Source organism: Vitis vinifera, chromosome 12, assembly GCF_030704535.1.
Source record: "Vitis vinifera cultivar Pinot Noir 40024 chromosome 12, ASM3070453v1".
NCBI classification, from domain to species: Eukaryota; Viridiplantae; Streptophyta; class Magnoliopsida; order Vitales; family Vitaceae; genus Vitis; species Vitis vinifera.
In genome coordinates this window covers 19,703,144-19,729,541 of record NC_081816.1, presented here as the reverse complement: position 1 = coordinate 19,729,541, position 26,398 = coordinate 19,703,144, and the positions used below count along the sequence as shown (strand labels likewise).

At 35.6% G+C, this 26,398-nt stretch overlaps 2 protein-coding genes and 1 non-coding gene across 24 annotated transcripts in view; 1 reads left to right on the top strand and 2 right to left on the bottom strand.

Annotated features, from left to right (window-relative positions):
- The window catches only part of LOC100244662 (putative disease resistance RPP13-like protein 1), a 98,354-nt gene extending 72,520 nt beyond the window's left edge, over positions 1 to 25,834 (bottom strand). Inside the window, exons 1-12 of one of the 22 annotated variants that reach the window (XM_010659426.3) lie at positions 22,138 to 25,834; positions 21,856 to 22,000; positions 21,550 to 21,768; positions 21,411 to 21,464; positions 21,065 to 21,168; positions 20,596 to 20,956; positions 20,374 to 20,431; positions 20,073 to 20,246; positions 19,627 to 19,990; positions 19,411 to 19,488; positions 19,156 to 19,301; positions 18,659 to 19,054 (exon numbers count right to left, since the gene is read on the bottom strand). In XM_010659426.3, coding sequence (XP_010657728.2) covers positions 22,169 to 25,768 — 3,600 coding nt within the window. In that variant the 5' untranslated portion in view covers positions 25,769 to 25,834 and the 3' untranslated portion in view covers positions 18,659 to 19,054; positions 19,156 to 19,301; positions 19,411 to 19,488; ... (7 more) ...; positions 21,856 to 22,000; positions 22,138 to 22,168. Of the gene's footprint in view, positions 1 to 18,658; positions 19,055 to 19,155; positions 19,302 to 19,410; positions 19,991 to 20,072; positions 20,255 to 20,373; positions 20,432 to 20,595; positions 20,957 to 21,064; positions 21,186 to 21,410; positions 21,465 to 21,549; positions 21,769 to 21,855; positions 22,001 to 22,137 lie in introns of those variants that run through there. The other 21 variants (XM_010659429.3, XM_059740914.1, XM_059740910.1 and 18 more) reach the window with 21 other exon arrangements.
- Positions 4,726 to 7,950, bottom strand: LOC100254943 (putative disease resistance protein At3g14460). Its single transcript, XM_019223406.2, has one exon. The coding sequence runs from the start codon at positions 7,948 to 7,950 to the stop codon at positions 4,726 to 4,728; it is 3,225 nt and encodes a 1,074-aa protein (XP_019078951.2).
- Positions 17,696 to 18,351, top strand: LOC104881006 (uncharacterized). Its single transcript, XR_002031233.2, has 2 exons — positions 17,696 to 17,816; positions 17,910 to 18,351. It is a non-coding gene; the product is annotated as an uncharacterized LOC104881006 (transcript).
- Positions 25,835 to 26,398: the final 564 nt, after the last annotated feature.

The window sequence follows — 26,398 nt, the reverse complement described above, 5'->3', positions numbered from 1 at the left end:
AAATCCCAATTTCTTTCAAATTCAATTTCTAAAATTCTCATCAAATAATTTTTAAAACTCCAATTTCCAAATAACCTCTAAGACTCCAATTTTCAAATGAATTTCGAAAATCCAATTTTCCTTCAAACAATTTTAATTTCCGTTTGGTGATGCATGTGACGTGTTTCGTGCTCTATATTGTGCACTAACCCCATTTTTATGATAGCGCATTGCTCGTTCGTGGCCCAGGTATGCATCTACTCCTATTCTGGTCATTCTCTATTGCATGTTTTGATTTCCATATGCGCTTAATCGGTTTGAGTACCCATTGATTTTCCTATTGATTGCCACGTCAACTTCATTTTATTAGTAGAGACCCAACTTTAGGACTTAGAAGGGTGCTACGGTCTTTACCGAACCTTCCTGATAAGTAACCTGACCCCCGAGCCCGATCTGATTTTTCACAGACCACCTTTTCCAAACTAAGGAGTCACACTTAGGGTTCTTCTTTCTTATTTTGTTTACCCTTTAAAAATAAAACAAAAATAAGTGGCGACTCCAAGTCATTTTCTTAATCAATAAAAATCATTTTTCAAATTAAAATCGAGCTAGCCATCGAGTGGAAAACGCATGAGCCGAAATGCGGGGTCCATAGATTGATTTAACAAAAATTAGAAAATATTATATTTTTTTGCATCTTCACTTATACTTTTACATTCTAGCTCGCTTTTAAGTTTTCTATAGGCATTATGACCAAAAGCATCAATAAGTGGATTTAGTATTAAATTTTCATATGTGAAGACCCTTTTTACAGAGTTTTACTTTGTCACTTTGTGGTAATTTTTTATCAGTTACTTGTTTACATATTAAACCCTAATGAAGTGAGATTCAATATTTCATAAAAAATAACTGAAATTAGGGTTTTGGGTCCAAATGGGTATATGGATCCAAACCACAACATGTAACAAAATCTTAATCATGGAATTCATTGTAGTGCCTTAATGGAGCAAAACACAACCAGATTCCAAGTTTATTTTGGGCCATTGGATTGAAAGATCTAAATTAACACACCCATCATTGAAAGCTTGCATATATCCAAGGATGAAAATATCAATAATCACGAATATATCGGTACTTCGATTTTATAGATATATTGGAAAAAAATATCGGTAGACCTAAAATTGATCAAAATTCATAGAAATGTAAGAAAAACCTTATACAAATATAATTAGAAATATAATAGATATTTTAAAGTTGTTTTGTTGAAGAATTTGATGCATGCATAATATGATTTATCATATTTGATAATAATATTCTATGTATTGATAAAAATATATGAATTTTATAAGTGTATATTTATTATTAAATTACATCAAATATTATATCATAATAATATTGTGATATTGATTATAATATGTTTAATTTTAAAATATATTTATCATTAAAATTATGATTCATTTTATTAAATGATATAGAATATATATATAATTTTTTAATATTTAATTAATCTATTAATGATATTAAAAACGTTATGAAGAAAATTATCATGATAACTTTTATATTTTGGGTAATCAATTAAATGAAATTTTTTATTTAATTATAAAATAATTATAATTATTTTGTTCTCTAAAATATTCTTTTAATATTTTTTTTTATTTGATGAATTTCAATATAAACATGTTTGGTGCAATATATTAAACAAGGGTAGGCCAAGCTTCAGGTAAGCCTTTTGTTTGGGGTTCAAGTCCCTTCAATAGCAAATTTAAGCCTTTTGTTTGGGGTTCAAGTCCCCTCAACAACAAGTTTAAGCTTTTACTGTAACGCGTGTTGACCAGCATTGACCACTTGAAAAAATTGGGAAAATCGGCGAAATATCACCAAATCACCAATATATAGGGAAATATTGGCGATTTTCAGCGATTTTTCCTGAAATTTTGCCTAGTCGATATTTCCATATCCCCCGATATGCAATATATCAATATTTAGCGAAATTTTCATCCATGCATATACCTCAATTTGGTGTTGTTCCATGGGGAACCCAAAATTTTCCTTTTTCTTCTTCTCCATGGGTGGGGAATGGAAAAGTGGGTAAATGTGGATGGGTTTATGATCTTATTCATGAATTGGTAATAAAAACTTTTACATAGTAGATAAGTATATGATATCTTTATGAATAATAAACTAATAAAACTGTTTTTTATACTAAAAATAATTATGAACCGTTTTTAAAAACTATTTTCAAAAGCTGTAAAAGAATTATTTTTAAAAACATTACTGAAAGGGCCTTAGATGCACTAAATATCAACTTGTTTGATTTATATCCAAATTCGTTTAAAAGTGATTCTATTAGAATTAAAAGCACTTTTTAAAGTGTTATTTATTTAATTTTTTTTAAAGTTAAGTATTTGAAAAAAAAAATTAAAAATTTAGAAAATCATTTGAAGTGCGCTGATACTTGATACTTGGTATATATGTTTTCTTTTTCTTTTTTGATTTACATATATATATATATATATATATATATATATATATATATATTTGTCCTAGAATTCCACTTGGGTATCAATTTAAACATCTTATGAGCACCAGGAAATCTTGAAAACAAAGACTTTGATGCTGAGTTAAAGATTAAATTGACCCAAAAGCTTAAACTCCAAACATTTATATCAAGACAACTTGCACCAAAGTCACATTGAGGAGGATGAAAGGAACCAAAAATGTTAAAAGAGGCTGGATTGGAAGTGATTTGCCTATGATGTAAACTCTTATATGCACCAAAAAAAAAAAAAAAAAAACCATATCTAACCTCACTTCAAGTAAAACCCTAGAGCAAACTTGTAACTTTTCGGCATATACCAAAGAAGCAAATGCCATATGAATGAAGAAGAGAACATCATTTATATGTATGTATATACACAAAATCAGTAGTAACTTCAAAATGTATGATTCTACAAATACATTGCTCAAAGAACAAAATGGGAAACAAAACTATACTGTTCAAGGCTGAAAAACCAATAATTACAATTTTTTTCATTGGGGTCTCATTCCATATAAAACTTCGGCAAACCAATCTTTGTTGTTGCTTTCTTTCTTCTTTGCACATACTTGGAAGTAAAAGATCAAAGCTCAAAACTCAAAACAATCGGTTGAGGTCTTCCAAGATAAAATAAAATCCTCAAATCTCACTTGCAACCAAGGCCCATATATTGCACAGGGAAGCTTTGGCAAAGCTTCCTCCTGGAACTGCTCTGAAGATTCAAAATACCACCATCTGAAAATAAAAATGGTCACATGGTAATCAGCAGAATTTGATGCTGTCATCAGGTTTGGAAAATCAACTGATTTGAACCTGTGTCCTAGAAGTATTAATAAGATTCAACTCAATTGACTTGGACTTGGTGGAACAAAAGCATACTCTGCAGTGCTATGACTTTGAATATGGTTTGCCTTCTCTTTTCTCCAAATATCTGCCTCAGAATCACAAATTTAAAAACAGAAAATTCAAGCTCACATTATCATTTGTAAGCACAAGAAAAGCCTGAATATGAAAATGGTTGCAGCCATGCTCAACTAATGTAGTACTATTATGATTACCTTACCATTAACAAAGTAAAGCACAAAGGTCCATGGCAATCATGTAAATGAGTAGGAGATGAGCGGTGCCTACACTGAACATCTGCAGATCAATTAAAGCTGAAAGAGATGAAAACAATGTGTGCACTAAGGCACATGCTAAAGTCTAGGTCACCGGGAGGCTGTATGAACATAGTGAATAAAATTCATCAAAGACATAACCTCAGGCAGTAAGATTTTTGTTTTAGCTTCAGTATAATTTAGTATTAGGTTTATCTCGTTTTGAAAATCATGGAACTCCACAATGTGTCAGCTTATGAAAAGTACGAATCAAAATATACCTGTTGTTTCTAGAGAAGAACTAAGATATCAACACAGATGCAGCCTCAGAACCTGAAGAATTAATGCATATGAGATTATGAATATTGTAATTTGTAGCTGAGAAAGGTAAACCAAAGCAATTGAAATGTCTTACTAATTGGAATCATAGAGCATGCCACATACTTTACTCTCCAACAGAGTCAAGCTTTCTGTAGTTCCTCGAGGGGAGTATCAACTCATGAGTCTTGGGATGGGAAAAAAATCTCTGCCACTTTCTTCCAGAAAGAGAATCATGACTCTGAACTCACAGCAAAAAATGGTCCCATTGGAAGGATCATTTCTAGGCAGCTTGAATTTGTTGAGAAAACTAGGATCGAAGGCCTGCCATGACAGTTCAACAAATTAGCCAGTGAAAACAAACTCAATGTCCACAAAATTACTCATTTTACGAAATCAGACCTGAAGAGCTGCTTGCCTTTTAAGCATCATTTTTTCAAGGCGCTAATTAAGCAAGGGAGTCATAAAATATTCCTCACGACCACATGTTGAATCAGTGCCAGAGTCAAGACATACAGATAATCTGAAAGAAAGCGAGAAATTGTTATAATAATTAGAAAATTTAAAGAATATTTTTCCTATTTATTATGGATCAAAATAAAATTGGTATTTAAGCATGTCAGTTTTCCAGAGAAAAATGCTTTTAGGCCTGCCATGACATAAATTGGTGTAATATTTTTTCAGCACAGGAAAGTGACAAATAATACAAGATATTATTATTATGACTAGAAAGCTTCAATCACAACCTACTTTCTTTTGAAGGAAATCATTTATAGGACAGAATAAGTACCTTCATTACAGAACTTGGTCGTCCACCACAATGCGTGGAATGTGAGCTATACGCTGCCAATCTTCCCCTTTCCAGAATTGGCATCGATTTTTCAGCAGGGGACAGTTGCTAATTTTTAGAAAAGAAATGGAGATGGGAAGCCCCTCTTTTGGCAGGGATTGAAGATTCTGACAATCATCGATGTGTAATTTTTGAAGAGAGGTAAGCAGTTGAAGCCCCTTGCCATCCAGAGACTTGAGATTTGGAAGACTTTCAATTACAAGAGAGGTGAGAGTTGAGGGCAGCAGGCCTTCCTTTGGAAACGACACCAAGTCTTGGCATCCACATCTAATGCTGAATTGTGCAAGAGAAGCCAGCCCTTGCAAGCCCCACTCCACCTGGGGTGTGAGTTTGTCGCACTCGTCAATTCTAAGTGAATTTATGCTGGACACAGAACCTCGAACTGGAAACAACAATAGGGGACAGTCTCGTAAAATTAGTTTCTCAAAAGAGCCGAGGGAGCACATCAACGACTTGAGCTTCCTGCAATGAATGCTCTCATAGTGTGTCAACTCGAAAGTTGGAAACTCAATAGATACGAGATCGTGGCAGTTATGGATTTTTAGAATATCAAGAGCTGGGAGAGATCCCTCTGAAGTCGAAATGGAGAGGGATTCAAGCCCCTCAATACCATTGATTTCAAGACGAGTCAACTTAGGGAAGATGCCAAATGAGAAGGCTGAGATAGATCTACAGTAACCACCTTCAATACACAATCGTTCAAGGAAGGGATGGTGGCATTTTAGGAACTCAGGCAGGAGGAAATGTAGTCTCCTACACCTACTTATGCTTATTGATTTCAATGCAGTGGGTAAACAACATCTGCACAAGGATCTGGAAAGGCAACAACATTTGAGAGTCAAGTGTTGAAGACAACTGTTGTTTTGCATTATTCCCTCTAGTAGAGACTCCACAGAGAAGCATTTTAGAATTGTGAGCCCCCGCAATCCCTGAGGTAGTTCCTTCCACTGTGAGATGTCTGAAATTTCAATTTCTAAAGTTTGAAGATGAGTGAAGTCATAAGGCGGGCTTCCAAACAGAACCTGACCACAATTGAGTATCTTCAATTCTCGAATGGCTGAAACCCTTGCAACTGAAGCCACAAGCTGCTGACATCCACAAATCTCAAGTTTCGTCAAGGAAGGAAGTTGGCAGGGTACTTCTCCAGTGAGGTTGGGGCAGTGCCTTATGCAGAGCACCTGCAGATGAGGGAATGCTCCACCTTCGCCTCCTCCGAAAGATACCCATTCCTTCCACTGTCTCATCTTCTCAATAACGAGAGTTTCCAGGGATGTGAAGGGCTTTACTGAGGAAGAATTATTGACATAGAAATCAGTACCAACTCTCTCTATGCCATGCACCCCTGAGATATAAAGGTCCTTAAGCGAGGACAGCTGGCCGAGTGACGGCAAAGAAGAGCAATGTTGACAATTCTTGAGATTTAGGAACACCATATTTAAGAACAAATGATCTCCTAACCAATCGGGGAATCTTGTACCCCCGTAGGAGTCAACGGTAAGCCTCTGGACATTTTCATGCGGTTGCAAGTTGTTGACTATGTCAATTCCATTTTGTAGAACATCAGAGTTGCTCTTCCACTCCAGCACCAAATCATCAACATACTTCTTATCCTTCAAATTTGCCTCTAAGGCATCCATACCACAAACCACATTCTGGAGTTCTGAAATGTGTAGCCTCCCTCTAATTTCTGAAAGCCCCCTGAGCTCTCCAATCCTACGACCACTTGTTTGACCCACAATAAATCTGCTCAATTCTTGTAAATTTCTCAATTGACCAATATGATCAGGCATCTCTTTTATTCCAGAATCACGAATACGAAGATAACGTAGGTTAATCAATTTCGTCAATCCACGAGGCAACTCACAGAGACAACGACAATTAGAGAGTAGAATTATTTGTAAATTATACAAACTACACACTGATTCTGGTAACCTTTTGATAGGTGTGTGAGAAAGGTTCAAAAGACGTAAACATTTTAAATTGCCCATTGAATCAGGCAAATCAACAATCCAATAACCACACAAGGACAAAACACGGAGGCATCTAATATTTGGTATCACATCATGTAAAACCCTATTACTTAAGCAAGACTGCATGAATAGTGGTTGCAATTTGAAGAAGGTTCTGAGACATTTAACTTCAACAAGAGTCTCAAATTTTTCAAAGGAATCATATTCACTTACAAGGTATGAGAAGTGGCGAGTCTTCTTATACACATCATTCATCTTATCTTCCGAACATCGAGTACAAAAATCTCCAGATACATGTTGAGCCATGTCATTTATAAGGTCATGCATTTCAAAACACGAGTCTCTGCTACTCGATTTATGAAAAAATGACCTTGTCAATAATTCATGAAAGTACCAGTCCCCTATCTCTTCCATTCTTTTCTTGCTTTTTGGTTGTTGCAGAAAACCTTCTGCCATCCACGATAAAATCAACCCCCTCTTTCGGAACTGATAGCCCTTAGGAAAAATTGCACAATACGCGAAGCATCGCTTCAAATTTGAGGGGAGATGATAATAGCTTAACCGCAGAGTTGGAAGAAGTTCATCACTCGGCAAATCCCACATTTCACTCCTCAATATGTTATCCCATTCTTTTTCATCCATCTTATAGTGCAAAAGACCCCCAAGTGTTTTGATGGACAAAGGCAAGCCCTGGCACTTTTGCACGATTTCTTTTGCAATGGCCTCCAGTTTTGGATGTGCACCAGGATCTTCATTTTCAAATGCATGTTTTGTGAATAGCCGCCAACTATCTTCAAAGCATAGTTGCTCGAGATGATGAGTGTGATGCGCACGCATGGTTAATGCAACATTTGCATTGCGTGTGGTTACAATAAACTTACTATCACTTGCTCCAACTTTAAGCGGAGTTTGTAGCATGTCCCAGTTATTGTAGCTCTCATTCCAGACGTCATCCAGAACTATTAGAATTTTCCTCCCAATAAGGGACTCTCTTAGCTCCACTTGAAGCAGATTCAAGTCATTTACATCACGAGTACAACTAAAAGCGGCTCCATTAATGGCCTCAAGAATTGTTTTCGTTATCTTGAAAAGATCAAATTCTTCAGATACACAGACCCAAGCTTTCATATCAAAATATGATTTTACCCTTTCATCATTATACAAAAGTTGTGCTAGGGCGGTCTTCCCAATGCCGCCCATGCCAACTATAGCTATCACAGTTTTGACATGGCCACTTGCATTGTCTGAGAGCAACATGTCAATTATCTCCTCTTTACTACCCTCCCTGCCATAAATACCAGATTCATCCACCACAGAAGTGGACGGCCATCTTTTTGCTAGTTTCTTACCAACAACTTCTTTCAACCCAAGAGCATCTTTTTTTTGAGCAAGAAATTCTAATCTATCAAATATCTCCTCAACCCTGGACTCCACCCCGTCACCAAATGGATTAAGAGAGGTCGAGATGGCGTTCCATACCAGAGTTCCACTAGTTTGGGAGTCAGACTCCTTCGTGCACCGAAGAGCTTCTGTAGCAATCTCTTCTAACAAGTCCTCCGCGTCGTAGGCAGCATCTTTAAGTTCGTGGAGCCACTCTTTGATTGCTGGATTCTCACTCTGCTTCACCTCCGCATCATTGAGGACTGCATGGACAGTGAGCAATGTGATCTTCAACTTATTCAAGAGTGCAGCATTGAGTTTCTGTCCCCCGAAGAAGCTCAGGACCTCGGGAGAAGCCATCTTTTCCAACAAAACTTGAATAGAAGCTGTGAGCAATGCCTCTCCAACTAGAGCCATGTCTTTGCTTCGCAAAGAGAAGAGAAGTGGGTGAATGAGAGAAATCAAGTAGAAGCTTCGCAAAGAGAAGAGAAGTGGGTGAATTGAGATAAATCAAGTAGAAGTATCACAAAGAGAAGAGAAGTGGGTGAATGAGAGAAATCAAGTAGAAGCTTCACAAAGAGAAGAGAAGTGGGTGAATGAGAAATCAAGTAGAAGCTTAGCAAAGAGAAGAGAAGTGGGTGAATTGAGAGAAATCGAGTAGAAGCTTGGCAAAAGAGAAGAGAAGTGGGTGAATTGAGAGAAATCAAGTAGAAACTTCACAAAGAGAAGAGAAGTGGGTGGTGAATGAGAGAAATCAAGTAGAAGGTAAAAGAGAGTAGTTTTTGTTTCATGTATATGAAATGCACTGCAATATAGTCTTTATTGGAAATGCCTGGTCTTTATTTTAGAATCTTCAATATATATAACATGCATGAATTAAATATGAAATGGAAACAATTATTGTTTTGTATAATTGTTGAATACATGTTTGTTCCAAAGAGATATCTTTGGATAGTGGGGAACACCATTATTGTTTTGTATATTTTTAATCAATCAAAGGTTTATGGATGGAGAGAGAGAGAGAGAGAGAGAGAGAGAGAGAGAGAGAGAGAGAGAGAGAGAGAGAGAGAGAGAGAAGGAGAGGACCTTAGCAGTGACTCCACCTCCTAGTTGGACCTAACAGGCAAGAAAAAAAATCTGACATTTAATATGAAACAAATCATATCAGAGTATGATCAATAAATAAATAGAATCAAGACAATTGAATTTAAATTGGACTTAAAAAGTCCTAATTCCATCTAAATTTGCATAGTTGGCGTGAGTTCAAGCCTTGAGAGTTCAACTTAAATTGAACCTAACATTATCCACATGCAACAATTTATCATCTATATAGATTTTTACACTCTTTTATTATGAGTGATTTATGATTGTTTATATTTTAGGGAAGGATGTACAAATATATAAGTTAGATATGAAATAATAAGAAGCATTGATTAAATTGATTTTCAACCATTAGATTGGTACATCTAGGTCAAATGAGCACAATGTCCAATGCTTGTTAATCATGGGGTTTTTAAGTTAAAAGGAGCACCAACTTTGTTTTTTTTCTTCCTTCATGAATGCGGATGTAATCTTAGAATAGCGAGAAAGGGTAGAGTAAATTGATTTATAATCTTTTAATAATTAATAATCAAAGTGGTAAATGAGTAAAATTCAGCTGACTCACCCATTGATGATTATGTTAATCTTGATTGATCATAATCTTAAGGATTAGATATGTACAAAATTATAGGGATTATAAAAATTTTCTAACTTTTTTTGTTATAAGAGTCTTCGTAATCATTTGTTTTTTATAAAAAAAAATATGGACTTGTCGCACCTTTATTCGACAATCACGTTAAATTCAATAAAGTATATGAGCATGAGGTGTAGAACCATATGCTCATAACAATATTTGTTACTAGGATTAAGAATAGATAACCAGAGGGATATCATGGAATCTTGGGAGTGGAAAACACTATCATATATGGCTGTGGCTACCACCTACTACTTGGACTAAAAGCCAAGGGCAATGTGGAACCAAAGTTTGGTTTCTAAACAACTAAAGGCGTGACCATTGGATCACCTTTGTGATTAATTGAAAAAAAAGAAAAAAAGAAGAAGAAAAGAAGCCACATTTTCCAAGAAATATCACTATTGGTGTATGAGATTATAAAATACACTACAATTTCTAGGAAGGTTGCCCCAGATGTCCAACATCATTTTCCAAGAGATAAGACCAATAAAGAAAGAAATGAATAAATTTAAAAATCAATTAAAAAAATAAATGAATGAGCTATCACCAAATTAAGTAATCCAATTGTTCACACTAGTAGGTTTAGAGCTCCCAATGAGTTCACTTTTAGACTTACAAATAAATATATTATAGCAATTAAAAAAACTCTATTTATTTGTTTATTTATTTTGCAATAGGAAAAGACCTGATTAAGATAAATTTTATAACAATTAAATAATATAATATTTCTCATATCTTCATTCATAATTTTTCATAATAGCTTGCTCTAATTTTTCTGTAGGAATTATGACTAAAAGCAACAATGAGTGGATTTAGTATTAAATTTTTATATGTGAAGATCGAGTTCCACTTTTTGACTGTGGTAGTTTTTGATCAGCTACTTGTTTACATATGAAACCCTAATGAAGTGAGATTCATCATCTAGGAAAATAACACATATTAGGGTTTTGGGTCCAAATGGGTAATTGGATCCAAACCAAAACATGTAACAAAATCTTAATCATGGAATTCATTTTAGTGCCTTATAATGGAGAAAAAGTACAGCTAGATTACAAGTTCATTTTGGGCCATTGGATTGGCATATCTAAATTAACATATACCCATTTTTTGAAAGCTTGCATATACCTCAATTAATTGGAGTTGTTCCATTAAAAGGGGAAACCAAAGTGTGGGGGACGAAGAAGTGGGTAGATGTGCATTTCCGATCTCATTCATGGAATTGGAAAAGTATGGGGCCATGGTAGCCTTTTTTAAATGGTTGTATGAGAAAGGGATTTTTCATAGATGTATGGTGAATTTAAAATTAAAATTTCAAAATATAGTACATCTTCAAATTGATAAATGGTAGTTTTTTTCATTCATACTTTCATTCGTTCATGTACAGAGTATATATAGAGGGTAATCACTATTCTAAGAATGGGAAAGAATGATACAAGGAAATAATGATATAAGAAAATAACAACTAATATCCTAATATCTCAACTTTCCTAATATCTCAATATTCCTAATATCTCAATATTCCTAGTATCTCAATATTCCTAATATCTCAACTTTCCTAATATCTCAATATTCCTAATATCTCAATATTTCTAGTATCTCAATATTCCTAATATCTCAATATTCATAATATCTCAACTTTCCTAATATCTAAACATTCCTAATATCTCAACACTAAATGATATAAGGAAAGAATGATATAAGGAAAGCATTCCTAATATCTCAACACTCTCCCTCAAGTTGGTGCATAGATGTCACACATGCCCAACTTGTCTAAAAATTTTGAGAACACTTGACTTGAGACAGCTTTGGTAAGGATATCGGCCAATTGATCTTCTGATCGAATCTTAGGCAATTCCACAATCTTATCATCCAACTTTTCCTTAATGAAGAATCTATCCACCTCGACATGCTTTGTACGATCATGTTGTACTGGATTATGAGCAATGTCACATGCGGCTTTATTGTCACAAAACAATCGGATTGGTTGCCTAGATAGGTAACCTAAATCCTGTAAGAGGAGTCTTAGCCATAATGCCTCACAAAGTCCTAGATTCATACCTCTAAATTTCGCTTCTGCACTTAAACGAGCGACGACATTCTGCTTCTTACTTTTCCATGTCACAAGATTACCACCTACAAAGGTAAAGTAACCAGATGTAGATCGCCTATCATCCACTACACCGGCCCAATCAGCATCAGTATATACTTCTATACTCTGATGATCAACATTTTTAGAGAACAAAATTCCCTTCCCAGTAGCATTCTTCAAATACCTCAAAATACGCATGACTGCATTCATATGTTGCTCTCTAGGATTATGTATGAATTGACTCACTACACTCAATGCATAAGCAAGATCTGGTCTTGTATGAGCTAAGTACATTAATCTCCCCACAAGTCTCTAGTATCTTCCCTTATCGGTTGATACTTGATTAGGCTCAACACACAATTTCAGACCTTCTTCTATTGGTGTATTAATAGGTTGACATCCCGACATTCCAGTCTCCTGTAAAAGATCTAAGGCATACTTTCTTTGAGACAGAAAAATTCCTTCACTTGATCGAGAAACTTCAATCCCAAGAAAGTATTTCAGATGACCTAGATATTTCATTTCGAATTCTCTAGATAGATAATTTTGCAGAGCTTTTCTTTCTTCAGGATCATTTCCTGTAACTACCATGTCATCCACATATACAATGAGTGTCGTAATCTTACCATGTTGTTTTTTTAGGAACAAAGTGTGATCTGAATTACTTTGACGATAGCCAAAAGCTCTCATTGACTTTGTGAACCTTCCAAACCATGCTCTCGGGGATTGCTTCAACCCATACAATGACTTCTTCAATTTGCACACCTTCTGACATTGCTTTTCTGATACCATGCATCCTGGTGGAAGATCCATATATACTTCTTCAGATAACTCGCCATGCAGAAATGCATTTTTCACATCGAATTGTTGTAATGACCAATCTAGGTTTGCAGCTAAAGACAATAATACTCGAATTGTGTTGATCTTAGCTATAGGTGCAAATGTCTCTGTGTAGTCAATTCCATAAGTTTGAGTGTACCCTTTTGCTACCAGTCTTGCTTTAAATCGTTCAATACTACCATCTGCCTTGTACTTCACAGTATAGATCCAACGACACCCAACTGGCTTCTTTCCTAGTGGACATTCTACGAGTTCCCATGTTTCATTCTTTTGCAATGATTTCATCTCTTCATTCATGGCTGCTTTCCACCTTGGAATAGCTATAGTAGATAATTGATTTACAAATGACTTATTTGATTCAGACAAACGATGGGTAGACACATAGTTGCTCATGGGATATTTGACTTTAGTAGACAATTCAGGTTCCTATGTGGGTTTAGGAATACCTCTATTATGACGATGTCGTAACCGTTTCATGAATGGATCAGGTTCCAAATTAAGAACACCCTCAACAGACAACGATTGGTTTGGTATTTCAGTGAAGACATCTTCGGACCCAAATTGTTGACTACTCATATCCAACTCACCCACTTCCTGGTTCACTAGTTCAGATTGTCCAGATTCATCTTCCTCAGAGATATGATAATCATAATCGAGAGTCTAAATTTCCTTTTGGTACTCCCCCTGAAGTTCAGACTCAGATGAAAAATACATTGAATCTTCATGAAACACCACATCCATTGTAATATACATTTGTCGAGTTGGAGGATGGTAGCATCGATATCCCTTTTTGTGCAATGCATATCCAACAAACACACATTGCAATGCATGGGAAGTTAACTTGGTGCGTTGGTGCTTGTGTAGATGCACAAATGCCAGCAACCAAAAACACGAGGAGGTAGATTTCGGACGGTTGGGGCAACTACGGCATTAGTAAGAGCTTGGAGAGGTGTTTGAAAGTTAATTGAGCTAGAAGGTACCCGATTGATCAAGTATGCGGCAGATGTGATTGCTTCTCCCCAATAAGATATCGGTGTTTTTGCTGCTATCAAGGAAGCACGAACAACCTCTAACAAGTGTCGATTTTTTCGTTCAGCGACTCCATTTTGCTAGGGTGTATTGGAACAAGTAGTCTGATGAATGATGACATGTCCTTCCAAATACTTTTGAAGATCATAACTTTGATATTCTCCACCATTATCACTACGTAGAACCCAAACCTTTGCATTGTACTGAGTTTCAATCATTTTATGAAATTTTTGAAACAACAAGTTCACTTCATCTTTGGTCTTCATCAAGCATGACCATGTCATTCTGGTACAATCATCAATAAAAGTAACAAACCAACGTGAGCCACTCAAAGTTGGGACTTTGGATGGGCCCCAAACATCAGAATGTATAACCATAAAAGGAAACGGACTTTTATTCAAAATTAACGGAAACGAAGCACGATGGCTTTTAGCCAATTCACAAATATCACAACGGAAACCAGAAATATCACTCTTTGCAAACAAACTAGGAAACAATTTTTTTAAATAACCAAAGGAAGCATGTCCCAGACGTCGATGCCACAACCAAATTTCAGACTTTTTCTTCTCCCCCTCAAATCCATCTGCCATCAAGGCTTGTTGCAACTTATTTGAATCCTTTGATTGCAAGTCCAAGTAATAGAGTTTTCCTCGTTTAATACCACAACCAATCGTCTGTCTTGTTTGGATGTCCTTAATCAAACAAAATTCAGACCAAAAAATGACAATACAAGATAAGGCTGTAGTGATTTGAGAAACTGACAAAAGATTGTAATCTAAAGATGGAACAACTAAAACAGAATCCAAATTCAAAGTATCAGTAAGAGTTAAGGATCCTTCCCCAATGATTGGGGTTGTGATACCATTGGCTGTGGAAACAATTTTTTGTGAGGAAGGTCTAAGGGGTGAAACCTGTCTAGAATCAAAAGTCATATGATCTGTAGCACCAAAAATCAATTATCCATGCACTATTAATAACAGATGTAAAAGTATTTAAAAACTTACCACCATGATTAGTAGCGACTACCAATGCAAAGGCTTTATCAGCAACATTAGCCTCTATTTTTATTTCGACAATAGTTGTAGTCGAGGTTTTTTTGGGATCCTTCTTCCGTTGATCACGATTATTATAATTAATAACAAAGTGTTGATAGCCTAAACATGATCTAAAGGTCCATGGTTCAAACCCTCGGTTCCTTATTGTTTTCCTAGTCATACCAAGAGTCGTTGCTTTGAAATTGTGGGATATCCAGACTGGTGGGACCAGTCTTATTGAAGTGAGTGCATTTGAAGGTTGACTTATCAATATTAGGGTTTGTCTTAGGATGGTTGATCGCTGTCGGACTACCATAGCAACAAAATATCCAGGATTTCAGTTCCATGGCTCTGATACCATCTTCAAATTGATAAATGGTAGTTTTTTCATTCATACTTTCATTCGTTCATGTACAGAGTATATATAGAGGGTAATCACCATTCTAAGAATGGGAAAGAATGATACAAGGAAAGAATGATATAAGGAAATAACAACTAATATCCTAATATCTCAATATTCCTAGTATCTCAATATTCATAATATCTCAACTTTCCTAATATCTAAACATTCCTAATATCTCAACACTAAATGATATAAGGAAAGAATGATATAAGGAAAACATTCATAATATCTCAACAGTACATTGGAAAATATTTTTAAATTTATCACACTTTTCATCACATTAAAAAATATCTCTTAAAGAAATACTTCAACAATTTTCATATCAATAACACACGATAAAAATAAATAAATTTACATTAAAGGTGTCTCTTAAAGAGACATCTTTAATATAAATTCAATTTGCTTAACATGTATGAATAATAAAAAAAATTATAAAAAAAATGTCTCTTGAAGAAATGCTTGTAACATAAATTCAGTTTTATGAAATTATGGAAGGTCTCTTGAAGAGATACTTTTAGTCTAAATTCAATTTTTTTTAACACATATCATTGATATGAAAAATATAAAAAATGTTTTTTATTAAACATATATTTCAACGTGGTAAAAAGTATCATAAGTTTATTAATAATTTTAAAATTATAATTTTTAAGATTTTTCTTTTTAAAAAAAAAACTAACCGAAGAAGTTAAAAAAAGCCCTCTGAGAAAGGCGGGCATTGGGTTTTGGGAATAGAGGGAAAAAGGAGGAAAGAGAGATGTCATGTGAGGGGGGTTTTGGGGAGGAGCTCACACCCATTCTGTTGCAGTGACCACACCCAAACCAACAGCTGAAAGAGAGATGTCATGTGAGGGGGGTTTTGGGGAGGAGCTCACACCCATTCTGTTGCAGTGACCACACCCAAACCAACAGCTGAACCCACCTTGTGGAAAATCCGTTTTGAGCCTCTACTCAAATAAATTATTCAAAAAATCCAAAATCCAATCATATTAAACAACAACAACAACAACAACAACAACAACAACAACAACAACAACAACAACAACAACAATAATAATAATAATAATAATAATAATAATAATAATAATAATAATAATAATAATAATTTAGAGGTAGTGCAATTTTAGTTTAGGGTAGAAAAGAAAAAGTTCCACAGTAGAAAAGAAAAAGTTCCACAAAGAGGACGGAGACATGCTGATTAATTAACAGCAGTTTGGCCGGAGAGATCAAGTGGCAGAACTAGGAGACAGTCCCTGCAGCCACCAAAATGATAGTTTACAACAGGAAAATAAATAAATAAAAATTTGGCTAGGACAAAATTAATGCGATTTTGAAACAGGTAAGCTTTTGATAAAGGAAAAAAAAAAGAATTTTGAAAATTGGTTTGTAGTTATTTTTAAGAATAAATTTAAGATATGTTTAATTATTTTTTATAAAGGGTTTTCAACATCAATTTAAACTATATAAAATAAAAGGAACCAAAAATTTTAAAAGAGGCTAGATTGGAAGTTATTTGCGTAAGATGTAAACTCTTGTATACACCAAAATGCAAAAGAAGGAAAAGTGATTTGAGGGTTTACGCAGAAATAAAACAACGAAGAACAAAGATTTTGCTATAAAGTTGTTTTTTATTTTTGGTCTTTTGTTTTTTTAAAACTTGTGGAGGTTGACTTGACAGAAAGAGAAGGTATGTTGAGTATTAAAAAATAGCTCAATTCAAAGTGCATGAAATATAAAATATTTTTGAGATTAGCATTTTAAACTTGAAATTAGCAACATAGGTTTTGAATATGTTATTATTTTGATATTGATAGTCTAAAACCTAACTTTCCCTTATAATAATAAATCAATGTGTCTACTCTTACCACTTAGGGCCCCACGTGGCAATAAAACTAAAATGAGCATGGAAGTTGATGACATAGGAAGATGCGAAGAAATATTTTTTTTTTTTTTTTCTTGCATTTTTGTCATCTTCTTCCTTATTAATTTAGGAGAATATGCTTTATAAAATGTGTTGTAATTGAGATAAAATATTAGAAAAAAAAACTATAAATCAATAAATGAGAAAAAAAGATAAAAATGTTATTATTTTATTTTATTTTTTTAATTATTATTTATCCTTTCATTTTTTTTATTTGTAAAAATAATAAAGTGAATAATAATAATGAAAGAAAAATAATTATGGAAAATAAGAAGAATATAAAGAAAAGAAAATTTTGAAAATTTTTATAGTCTTAGTAGTAAAATATTTTTATATTAAGTAAATTTATAAATTGTAGGAGAAAATGTATACCAAATTATTTGATATTTTAAAAGGGTTATTTAATTAAAAAAATATTCTAAAAAGATGAATTCTACCTTTTAAAAACATAAAAATATAACGTCTTTACGGATGTTATCTCATCATCTTTAAAAAAAATATTAAAATATAGAAAAATTATTATTTGTAACCTAAATTATAATTCTCCATATTAATATTGTTTGGGGAGGTAAAGGAGATGGCAGTGGGCAGTGGGCAGTGGGCAGTGTTCAGTGTTTTTCCATCAAACTGCAACTATGGTGAGTGGGTCTTCTCCATCATAATTCTTTTTATATATTTCTGAATTCTGATATGTTTATGTTGTATGGGGACTATGGGGGATATGGGGATAGGAGGATACTCAGCTGAAGCTGTATTCATATTGGCGGAGTTCCTGCTCCTGTCGTGTTCGAATAGCCCTCAACTTGAAACGTTCCATTCTTTTTCCTTCTTTCCTTCTTTACTCCAAACCCTAATTTTCTTTTTCTTTTCATTAAATCAATTTTTGGTTATTCTATCTGGGTCTTTTGTGCTTCAACTTTGAACAGGGCTGAAAAACGAGTACAAGGCAGTGAACTTGGTACAAGGCAGTTAGACTCTTCTTGATACGCATCATCAGAACTTCTGATTTCTTTTTATTGTTTTTTTTCCCTGTATTTCTAGGAGATAAACATGGATTTAATATAATTCTTAGTTTTGTTGGGATCATCCCGTTCCACTGATTTTTTCTGTGAAAGGAATATATTTGGGGGTTCTTATTCATTGCTTAATTCCGTTATATTCTCAGCTTTCCAATTTGTCTTTAAACATATGCAAAATTTATGAGTACTGGACTTACCTTGATCATTCTGTTGTTTTTCAAGTAGCTTCTTAATATTTTTACAATTTTCGAATTTTAGAGTTTTCAAAGCTGAATCCTCTCAATTTTGTGCCGGCACTAGTGGATGGGGACATAGTAGTTGCTAATTCTTTTGCCATTTTGATGGTGAGTCATTTGCAATTGCCATTTTCTTGGTCACCATTAGAGGCCTCATGATTAATGCTAATGTCAGTTTCCTACTTTTTCTAAAATGTTTCTTGTTCTGACTTGTCATGTGCAGTATTTGGAAGAAGAAAACATCATTTATATTTATGTATATACACAAAATCAATAGTAAGTTCAAAATGTATGATTCAACAAACACATTCGTCAGAGATCCAATGGGAAACAAAACTATATCCTTCAAGGTTGACAAACCAATAGCTACAATATTTTTCATGGGAGTCTCACTCCGTATAAAACTTCTATAACTGGACCTTTGTTGTTGCTTTCTTTCTTCTTTGCATATGCTTGGAAGTAAAAGCGCAAAGCTCAAAACTCAAAAAAAATGAGTTGAAGTCTTCCAAGAGAAAATAGAATCCTCAAATCTCACTTGCAACCAAAGGCCCATGTATTGCATAGGGAGGCTTTGGCAAAGCTTCCTCCTGCAATTGTTCCAAAGATTCAAAATGCTACCATCTGAAAAAAAATACGGTCACATGCCAATCAGCTGAATCTGACATTAAAATTCGTAGGGGGTTATAAATACTCTTCAGACTGAAAATTTTATAGCACTATACCTGAGTAAGGAAGAAAAGCTCAAATCGTGCTCCAATAAATAGAATTCAGTTGAGTAGCCATCCTCCAAGTATTGAGTAGTTAAAATTCATCATGGAGGGAGGTGGTATGAGTAGATCCAACACGATCACAATTTCTTAACACAAAGCTGGTAAAAAAAATAGTTCGTTCATGGTTAGAGGCACTCATCAAGTTTGGAAAATCAGCCAATTTGATCATGCGTCCTTGAAGTATTAATAAGATTCCACTCAACTGACCTGAACTTGGTGGAACAAAACCATACTCTGCACTGCAATGACTTTGAATATGGTTTGACTTCTCTCTTCTCCAAGCATCTGCCTCAGAATCACAAATTTAAAAGAAGAAAATCCAGAGCTCACATTATCATTTGTAAGTACAAGAAAAGCTTGAATATGGAAATTAAATGGTAGCATCCATGCTCAACAAATGTAGTACAATTATGATTCTTTTACCATCAACGATGTAAAAAAATCGAAGGTTGATGACAATAGTTAAATGGGAAGGAGATGAGCAGAGACTAGGAAGTGGTGGCCTGTCAGAAGCTGAAGCTTTTGTGTTTGAGATGTCTAAACTGAACATCTGCAGATTAATTGAAGCTAAAACAATGATTACACTAAGGAAAATGTTAACATTTACGGCGCTAAGATGCCATATGGAACTCCACAATGTGTTTTCGGCTGAGTTGATTTTAGAATTGGGTTTATCTTGTCATGCATATGATGGAACTCCACAATGTGTCATCTTATGAAAAGTATTAACACAGAAGAAACATACCTGTTTTTTCTAGAGAAGAACTAGAATATTAACACAGAGAACCTGAAAAATAATGCACATGGAATTATAAATCCTTGTAATTTGTAGCTTAGAAAGTTAAACAAAAGCAATTAAAATATCTGACTAATGGGAATCACAGAGCATGTTGCATGCTCCACTCTCTAACAGAGTTGAGCTTTCTCAGTTCCTCAAGCAGATTATCAATCATGAGTCTATGGATGCTAGAAAATATCTGCTACAATCTTCCAGAAAGAGTCTTTGAACTCGATAAAAAAAGGTCCCATTGGAAGGATTGTTGCTAGACAGCTCGAATTTATTGAAAAAAATAGGATCAGAGGCATTCCATGAGTTTCAGTGAATTAGCCAATGAAAACGAATTCAAGGTCCATAAAATTATACAAGAAAAACAAGTTACAAAATCAGACCTGCAGAGCTGCTTGGCTTTTAAGCATCAATTTACAAGAGAGAAGAATTACTGATAACCTGAAAGAAGCAAGAAGTTATTATAATAATTAGAAAATTTAAAGCATATTTTTTCCCATTTATGATGGATCAAATTAAAATTGGTATTTAAGCATATCAGTTTTCCTGAGAAAATTACTATAAGGACAGAACAAGTACTTGACTAAAAATTAGTGTAATGCTACCTTCATTACAAAACTTGGTCATCGATCACAATGTTTGGAATGTGTGCTATATGATGCCAATCTTCCCTTGTCCAAAACTTGCACTGACCTTTCAGCAATGGGCAGTTCTGGATTGTTGGAACAGAAAGGAGGTGGGCAGCAGCATTTCTGTCAAGGATTAGAGCTTGGGGCAGTCACGGATCTCTAATTTTTGGAGAGAGGTGAGCAGTTGAAGCCCCAAACTGTCCAGGGACCTGAGATTTGGAAGACCTGAGATTTTGAGAGAGGTAAGAGAGGCCAGCCCTTGCAGGCCACAGTCCATGTGGGATGTAAGTTTGTTGCAGTTTGTTATTGTAAGTGAATTTAGGTTGGAGGGAAGACCCTGCATTGGGAATATCAATTCAGGACAACCATGTGATGTTGAAGACTGAAAGCATTCATTGTTGTCAATCCATGCTCAACTATTGTAGTACTATTATGACTATCTTACCATTAACAAAGTAAAGCTCAAAGGTGGATGACAATCATGAAATGAGAAGGAGATGGCATGACAGAAGCTGAAGATTTTGAGTTTGAGGTGCCTAAACCGAATGTCTGCAGATTAATCAAAGCTGAAAGAGATGAAAACAATATGTAGACCAAGGAAAATGTTAACGTCTAGGTTGCTTAGATGCCATATGAACATAGTGAATAAAATTCATGAAAGACAGAACCTCAGGCAGTAAGATTTTTGTTTTAGCTTCAGTAGAATTTAGTATTAGGTTTATCTCGTGTTGAAAATGATGGAACTCCACAATGTGTCAGCTTATGAAAAGTATGAATTAAAAGAAACATACCTGTTGTTTTTAGAGAAGAACTAAGATATCAACGCTGATGCAACCTCAAAGAACCTGAAAAATAATGCATATGAGATTATGAGTATTGTAGTTTGTAGCTTAGAAAGTTAAACCAAAGCAATCGAAATGTCTCACTAACTGGAATCATAGAGCCTGCTGCATCCTCCACTCTCCAACAGAGTTGAGCTTCTGTAGTTCCTCCAGCAGAGTATCAACTCATGATTCTTTGGGTGCAAAAAATCTCGGCTACTGTTGTCCAAAAAGAGAGTCATGAACCTGAACTCACAACAAAAAGATGGTCCCGTTGGAAATCATTGCTAGACAGCTAGAGTTTGTTGAGAGAACAAGGATCAAAGGCCTGCCATCAGATTTCAGCAAATTAGCCAATGAAAACAAATTCAAGGTCCATAAAATTGTACAAGAAACACAATTTACAAAATCAGACCTGCAGAGCTGCTTGGCTTTTAAGCATCAATTCACTCTAAATGAAACCTGAAGCATTTGACAAGGCACTAATTAAGCAAGGGAGTCTTAAAAGATTCCTTATGAAGATATGTTGATCAGAGCCAGAGTGAAGCATCACAGATGACCTGAAAGAAAGCAAGAAATTGTTATAATAATTAGAAAATTTAAAGCATATTTTTCCTATTTATAATGGATCAAATCAAACTTGGTATTAAGTATGTTAGTTTTCCAGAGACAATCATTTTTAGGACAGAACAAGTACCTGACTATAAATTGGTGTAATGCCATCTTCATTACAAAACTTGGTCATCGATCGCAATGTGTGGAATGTGAGCTATATGATGCCAATCTTCCCCTGTCCAAAACTTGCACCGATCTTTCAGAAATGGGCAGTTCTGAATTGTTAGAACAGAAAGGTTGGTGGGCAGCTGCCCTTCTGTCAAGAATTGGAGCTTGGGGCAGCCACAGATCTCTAATTTTTCAAGTGAGGTGAGCAGTTGAAGCTCCAAACTGTCAAGGGACATGAGATTTGGAAGATCTGAGATTTTGAGAGAGGTAAGAGAGGACAGTCCTTGCAGACCTTGTATTGGGAATATCAATTCAGGACAACCTTCTATTGTTAATGACTGAAAGCATGCAGCGTTGTGCAGCAGCCGCTTGAGATTCTTGCACTTGAAGATGGAATATCGTGAGAAGTCGAGAGCTGACAATTCAATAGACACAAGATCAGGGCAACTTCTGATGTTCAACCAATGAAAAGATGTAACATCGCCCTCTGAAATTGAAATGGAGAGGGATTCAATCCCCCTGAGTTTGCAGATAGCGAGCTCAGTTAAACTTGGGAAGTTGCCGAGTGGGAAGGATGAGAGAGAATTGCAATTACTTCTGACGATAGACAAATAGTCAAGGGAAGGGTGGTGACATTTTAAAAACTCAGGTAGGAGAAACTCTAGTTTCTTAGAATCGTTTATATATAACGAATTCAATGTAATGGGCAAACAAACTCTGCACAAGGGTCTCGAAAAAGAGCAATTTCTGATTCTCAACTGTCGAAGACAAGTATTACTTTGCAACATTCCCTCCTCCCATAGGGACTCCAAAGAGTCGGAATTTTGAATTGAGAGATCCTGCAGTAGTGGTGGTAGTTCCTTCCACTGTGAGATGTCACAGCTGCGTGTCGTCAATACACGGATGGCTGGAATCCTTGGAAGTTCAGCCACAAGCTGCTCACATTGTACAATCTCTAGTTTCGTCAACAAAGGCAGATGATTTGGTAAGGCTCCGATTAGCTTGGGACACCTCTCTATATAAAGCTCCTTGAGACGAGAGAATTCTCCACCTTGGCCTCCCAAACACAACCATTCCTTCCATTTTCGCATACCCCGAAATGATAGAGCTTCTAGGGAGACAAAGGAGGGCTCAGTCCCATAAAACTCTGCGCCCACCCTTTCTATCTCCTCCAACCCCGATATATATAAATGTTTAAGAGAGGGTAGCTGCCCCAGCGGTGGGAAGGTTGACATATTCGTACAATACCAGAGACGTAGCGACACCATATTCAGAACTGAAGGACCTAACCAATCTGGAAATCTTGAACCACCATAACCGTAAATAGTGAGTCTCTTTAAGTTTGAATGAGGTTGTAAGTTGTTCAGCACTATCTCTGCTCCATTTTGTTCAACATCACTACCACGATTCCATTCCAACTGTAACTCATCCAGATATTGCTTGCCTACCAAATTGGCCTCTGAGGCATCCTTAGCATCAACCACATTCTGCAGCTCTTGAATGACAAGACTTCCACCAATGCGCGAAAGCTTCTTCAACTCTCCAACCCTTGTCCCACTTTGCTCACCCATTATATAGTTACTCAATTTTTGTAGACTTTTTAATTGACCCATGTGACTTGGCATCTCTTTCACTTTGCTATGCCTGATATCAAGATGACGTAAGCTAATCATTTTCCACATCATTTTAGGCAATTCAACAAGACATCTACACTCGTATAATATCAATGTTTGTAAATTATACAAACTACAAATCGACTCTGGTAACCTTTTGATGAGTGTGTAGGTAAGGTCCAAATAGCGCAAATGTTTCAAATTACCAATTGAATCAGACAAATCCGTTATCTTATAGTAGCATAATGATAATACTCGTAAATATTGAACTTTCAATAATAAATCGGTCCAAACTCTATTACTCAACCGAAAATCTACAACATACCTAACAGCATTTGGATTTCTATTATTTGAAACCTTGTCAAATCGAGGCCAAGTTATCAAATTCAAAGGAAAGAAGGTACGAAGACCATTAACTTCATTTAGGGTCTCAAATCTCTCAAACGGGTCATATTCACTTCTAAAATATGATAAATGGCGGAGCTTTTCAAGAATTTCATTCATCTTACCATCCTTCAATTGAACACAAAATTTTCCAGAAACAAGTTGAGCCAAGTCGTGAATGAGATCATGCATTACAAAATATGATTTGTGACTATTGGACTTCTGAAAAAATGACCTTGATAATAGGTCATAAAAGTACCCATCACCCACTTCTTCCATTGTTTTCTTGTTTTCAAATTGTTGCAAAAAGCCTTCAGCCATCCACAATAGAATCAAAATTTCCTTTTCAAATTCGTAGTCCTTAGGAAAAATTGAGCAATATGCAAAACATCGCTTTAAATGTGAAGGAAGAAAAGAATAGCTTAACCTTAAGGCAGGGAGAATTTCATCATTCGGTAAATCCCACGTTTCGCTGTTCAACACAAATTCCCATTCTTTTACTCGTAACTCTGAGTATAAGGCACCCCCTAGGGTCTTTGCAGCCAAAGGCAATCCTTTACACTTCTTTACAATCCCTTTGCCAATTTCTTCAAGTTCTGGATGTAGACTAGAATCTCCATTTTCAAATGCATGTTTTGCAAATAGCGACCAGCAGTCCTCAAAGGATAACTGTCCCAAATGATGAATATGAACTGAACGCATGACCGATGCAACCTTATCACTACGTGTAGTTACTATAATCTTACTTCCATTTAGACCAACGGTGAATGGAGTTTGTAGCATATCCCAATTATTATAGTTTTCATTCCAAACATCATCAAGGACAAGTAAGAATTTCTTCTTACTAAGTCTCTCCTTCACTTTAAGTTGAAGCAGATTCAAATCACTATCATCAGAATATTTTTCAGAAGCCCCAGAATCGATTGCCTTAAGAATGGTTTTCGTTATCCTGACAGGATCAAATTCATCGGAAACACAAACCCAAGCTTTAAGGTCAAAACATTCCACCACTCTCCTATCATTATACACCAGCTTAGCAAGTGTGGTCTTTCCAATACCGCCCATACCCACCAGGGCGATCACACTTATCTTATTCCCACTTGCATTATGGGACAACAAATATTCAACTATCTCCTGTATATTACCTTCCCTTCCGTACACCTCCCCAGACTCATCTACCAAGGAAGTCGCGGGCCATCTTTGTGACAATTTTTCTCCAACGCCTTCTTTCAATCCCAGAACATCTTTTTCTTGTGCAAGATATTCTAGTTTGTCAGTGATCTCCTCTACCCTGGACTCGATCCCCTCACCAAACGGATTAAGCGAGGCAGAGGTGATGTCACGTACCTGAGTTGCGCTGGTTTGAGCATCAGACTCCATTTTGCAGCGTAGAGCTTCAGTGGTGATATCATCCAACAGGTCCTCTGCATCATACACAGCATCTTTCAGGTCATCCAGCCAATCTTTTACAGCTGATTTTGTGAATTGCTTGGCCTCAGCGTCGTCGAGCACTACCTGAACTGCCAGCAATTTTATCCTCAACTTCCTTAGGAGCGTAGCACTGAGTCTCTGTCGCGGGAGGAAGGTGCGGACCTCGCGAGAAGCCATCCGGTGAAGTAGAACTTCGATAGAAGCCGAGAGAAGTGCTCCTCCTATGGACCCGCATTTTTCACGTGCGTCCCCACTCGATCGGCGAGACTCGCTTTTTATTTATTTGTGAAAAAATTGATTTTTGAAAAAAAGTTGGAGTCGCCACTTATTTTATTTTTATTTTTGAAGGGAAAATAAAACAAGAAATAAAACCCTAAAAAAAATGACTCCATAATTTTTGGAAAAGCGTGTCTTTGAAAACCCAAGTCTTGGTCCGGGGATCAGGTTACCTATTGGGAAGGTACCTTTGAAAGGTAGCACCCCTCTAAGCCCTATAAAGGTCTCTACTAACTAAGTTAAGGGGAATATGACAATTAATCGGTTAATTATGGATACCTAAGTAGGCTAGGTGATTTCAAAAAATTGCATGTTAAACAAGATCAAATCACAATAAAGGAGAGTTAGGATGCGTACCTGAACCGCTCTTCAAGCGCTATCATAAAACATAAAAGTTAGTGTAGGAATGTAGCACACAACATTTGTTTTATTCAAGCAAGTCAGGCATATATCAAGTCATCCAAGAATCACGTCAAATATGGATATGGTTATCAATGGCATACAAGTCTATAGAGTTCTAAAAAAAATAGA

What these genes read in the sequence shown, in the direction of transcription:
- LOC100254943 (XM_019223406.2), bottom strand. Translation starts at nt 7,950, where the DNA reads ATGGGCGGCATTGGGAAGACCGCCCTAGCACAACTTTTGTATAATGAT.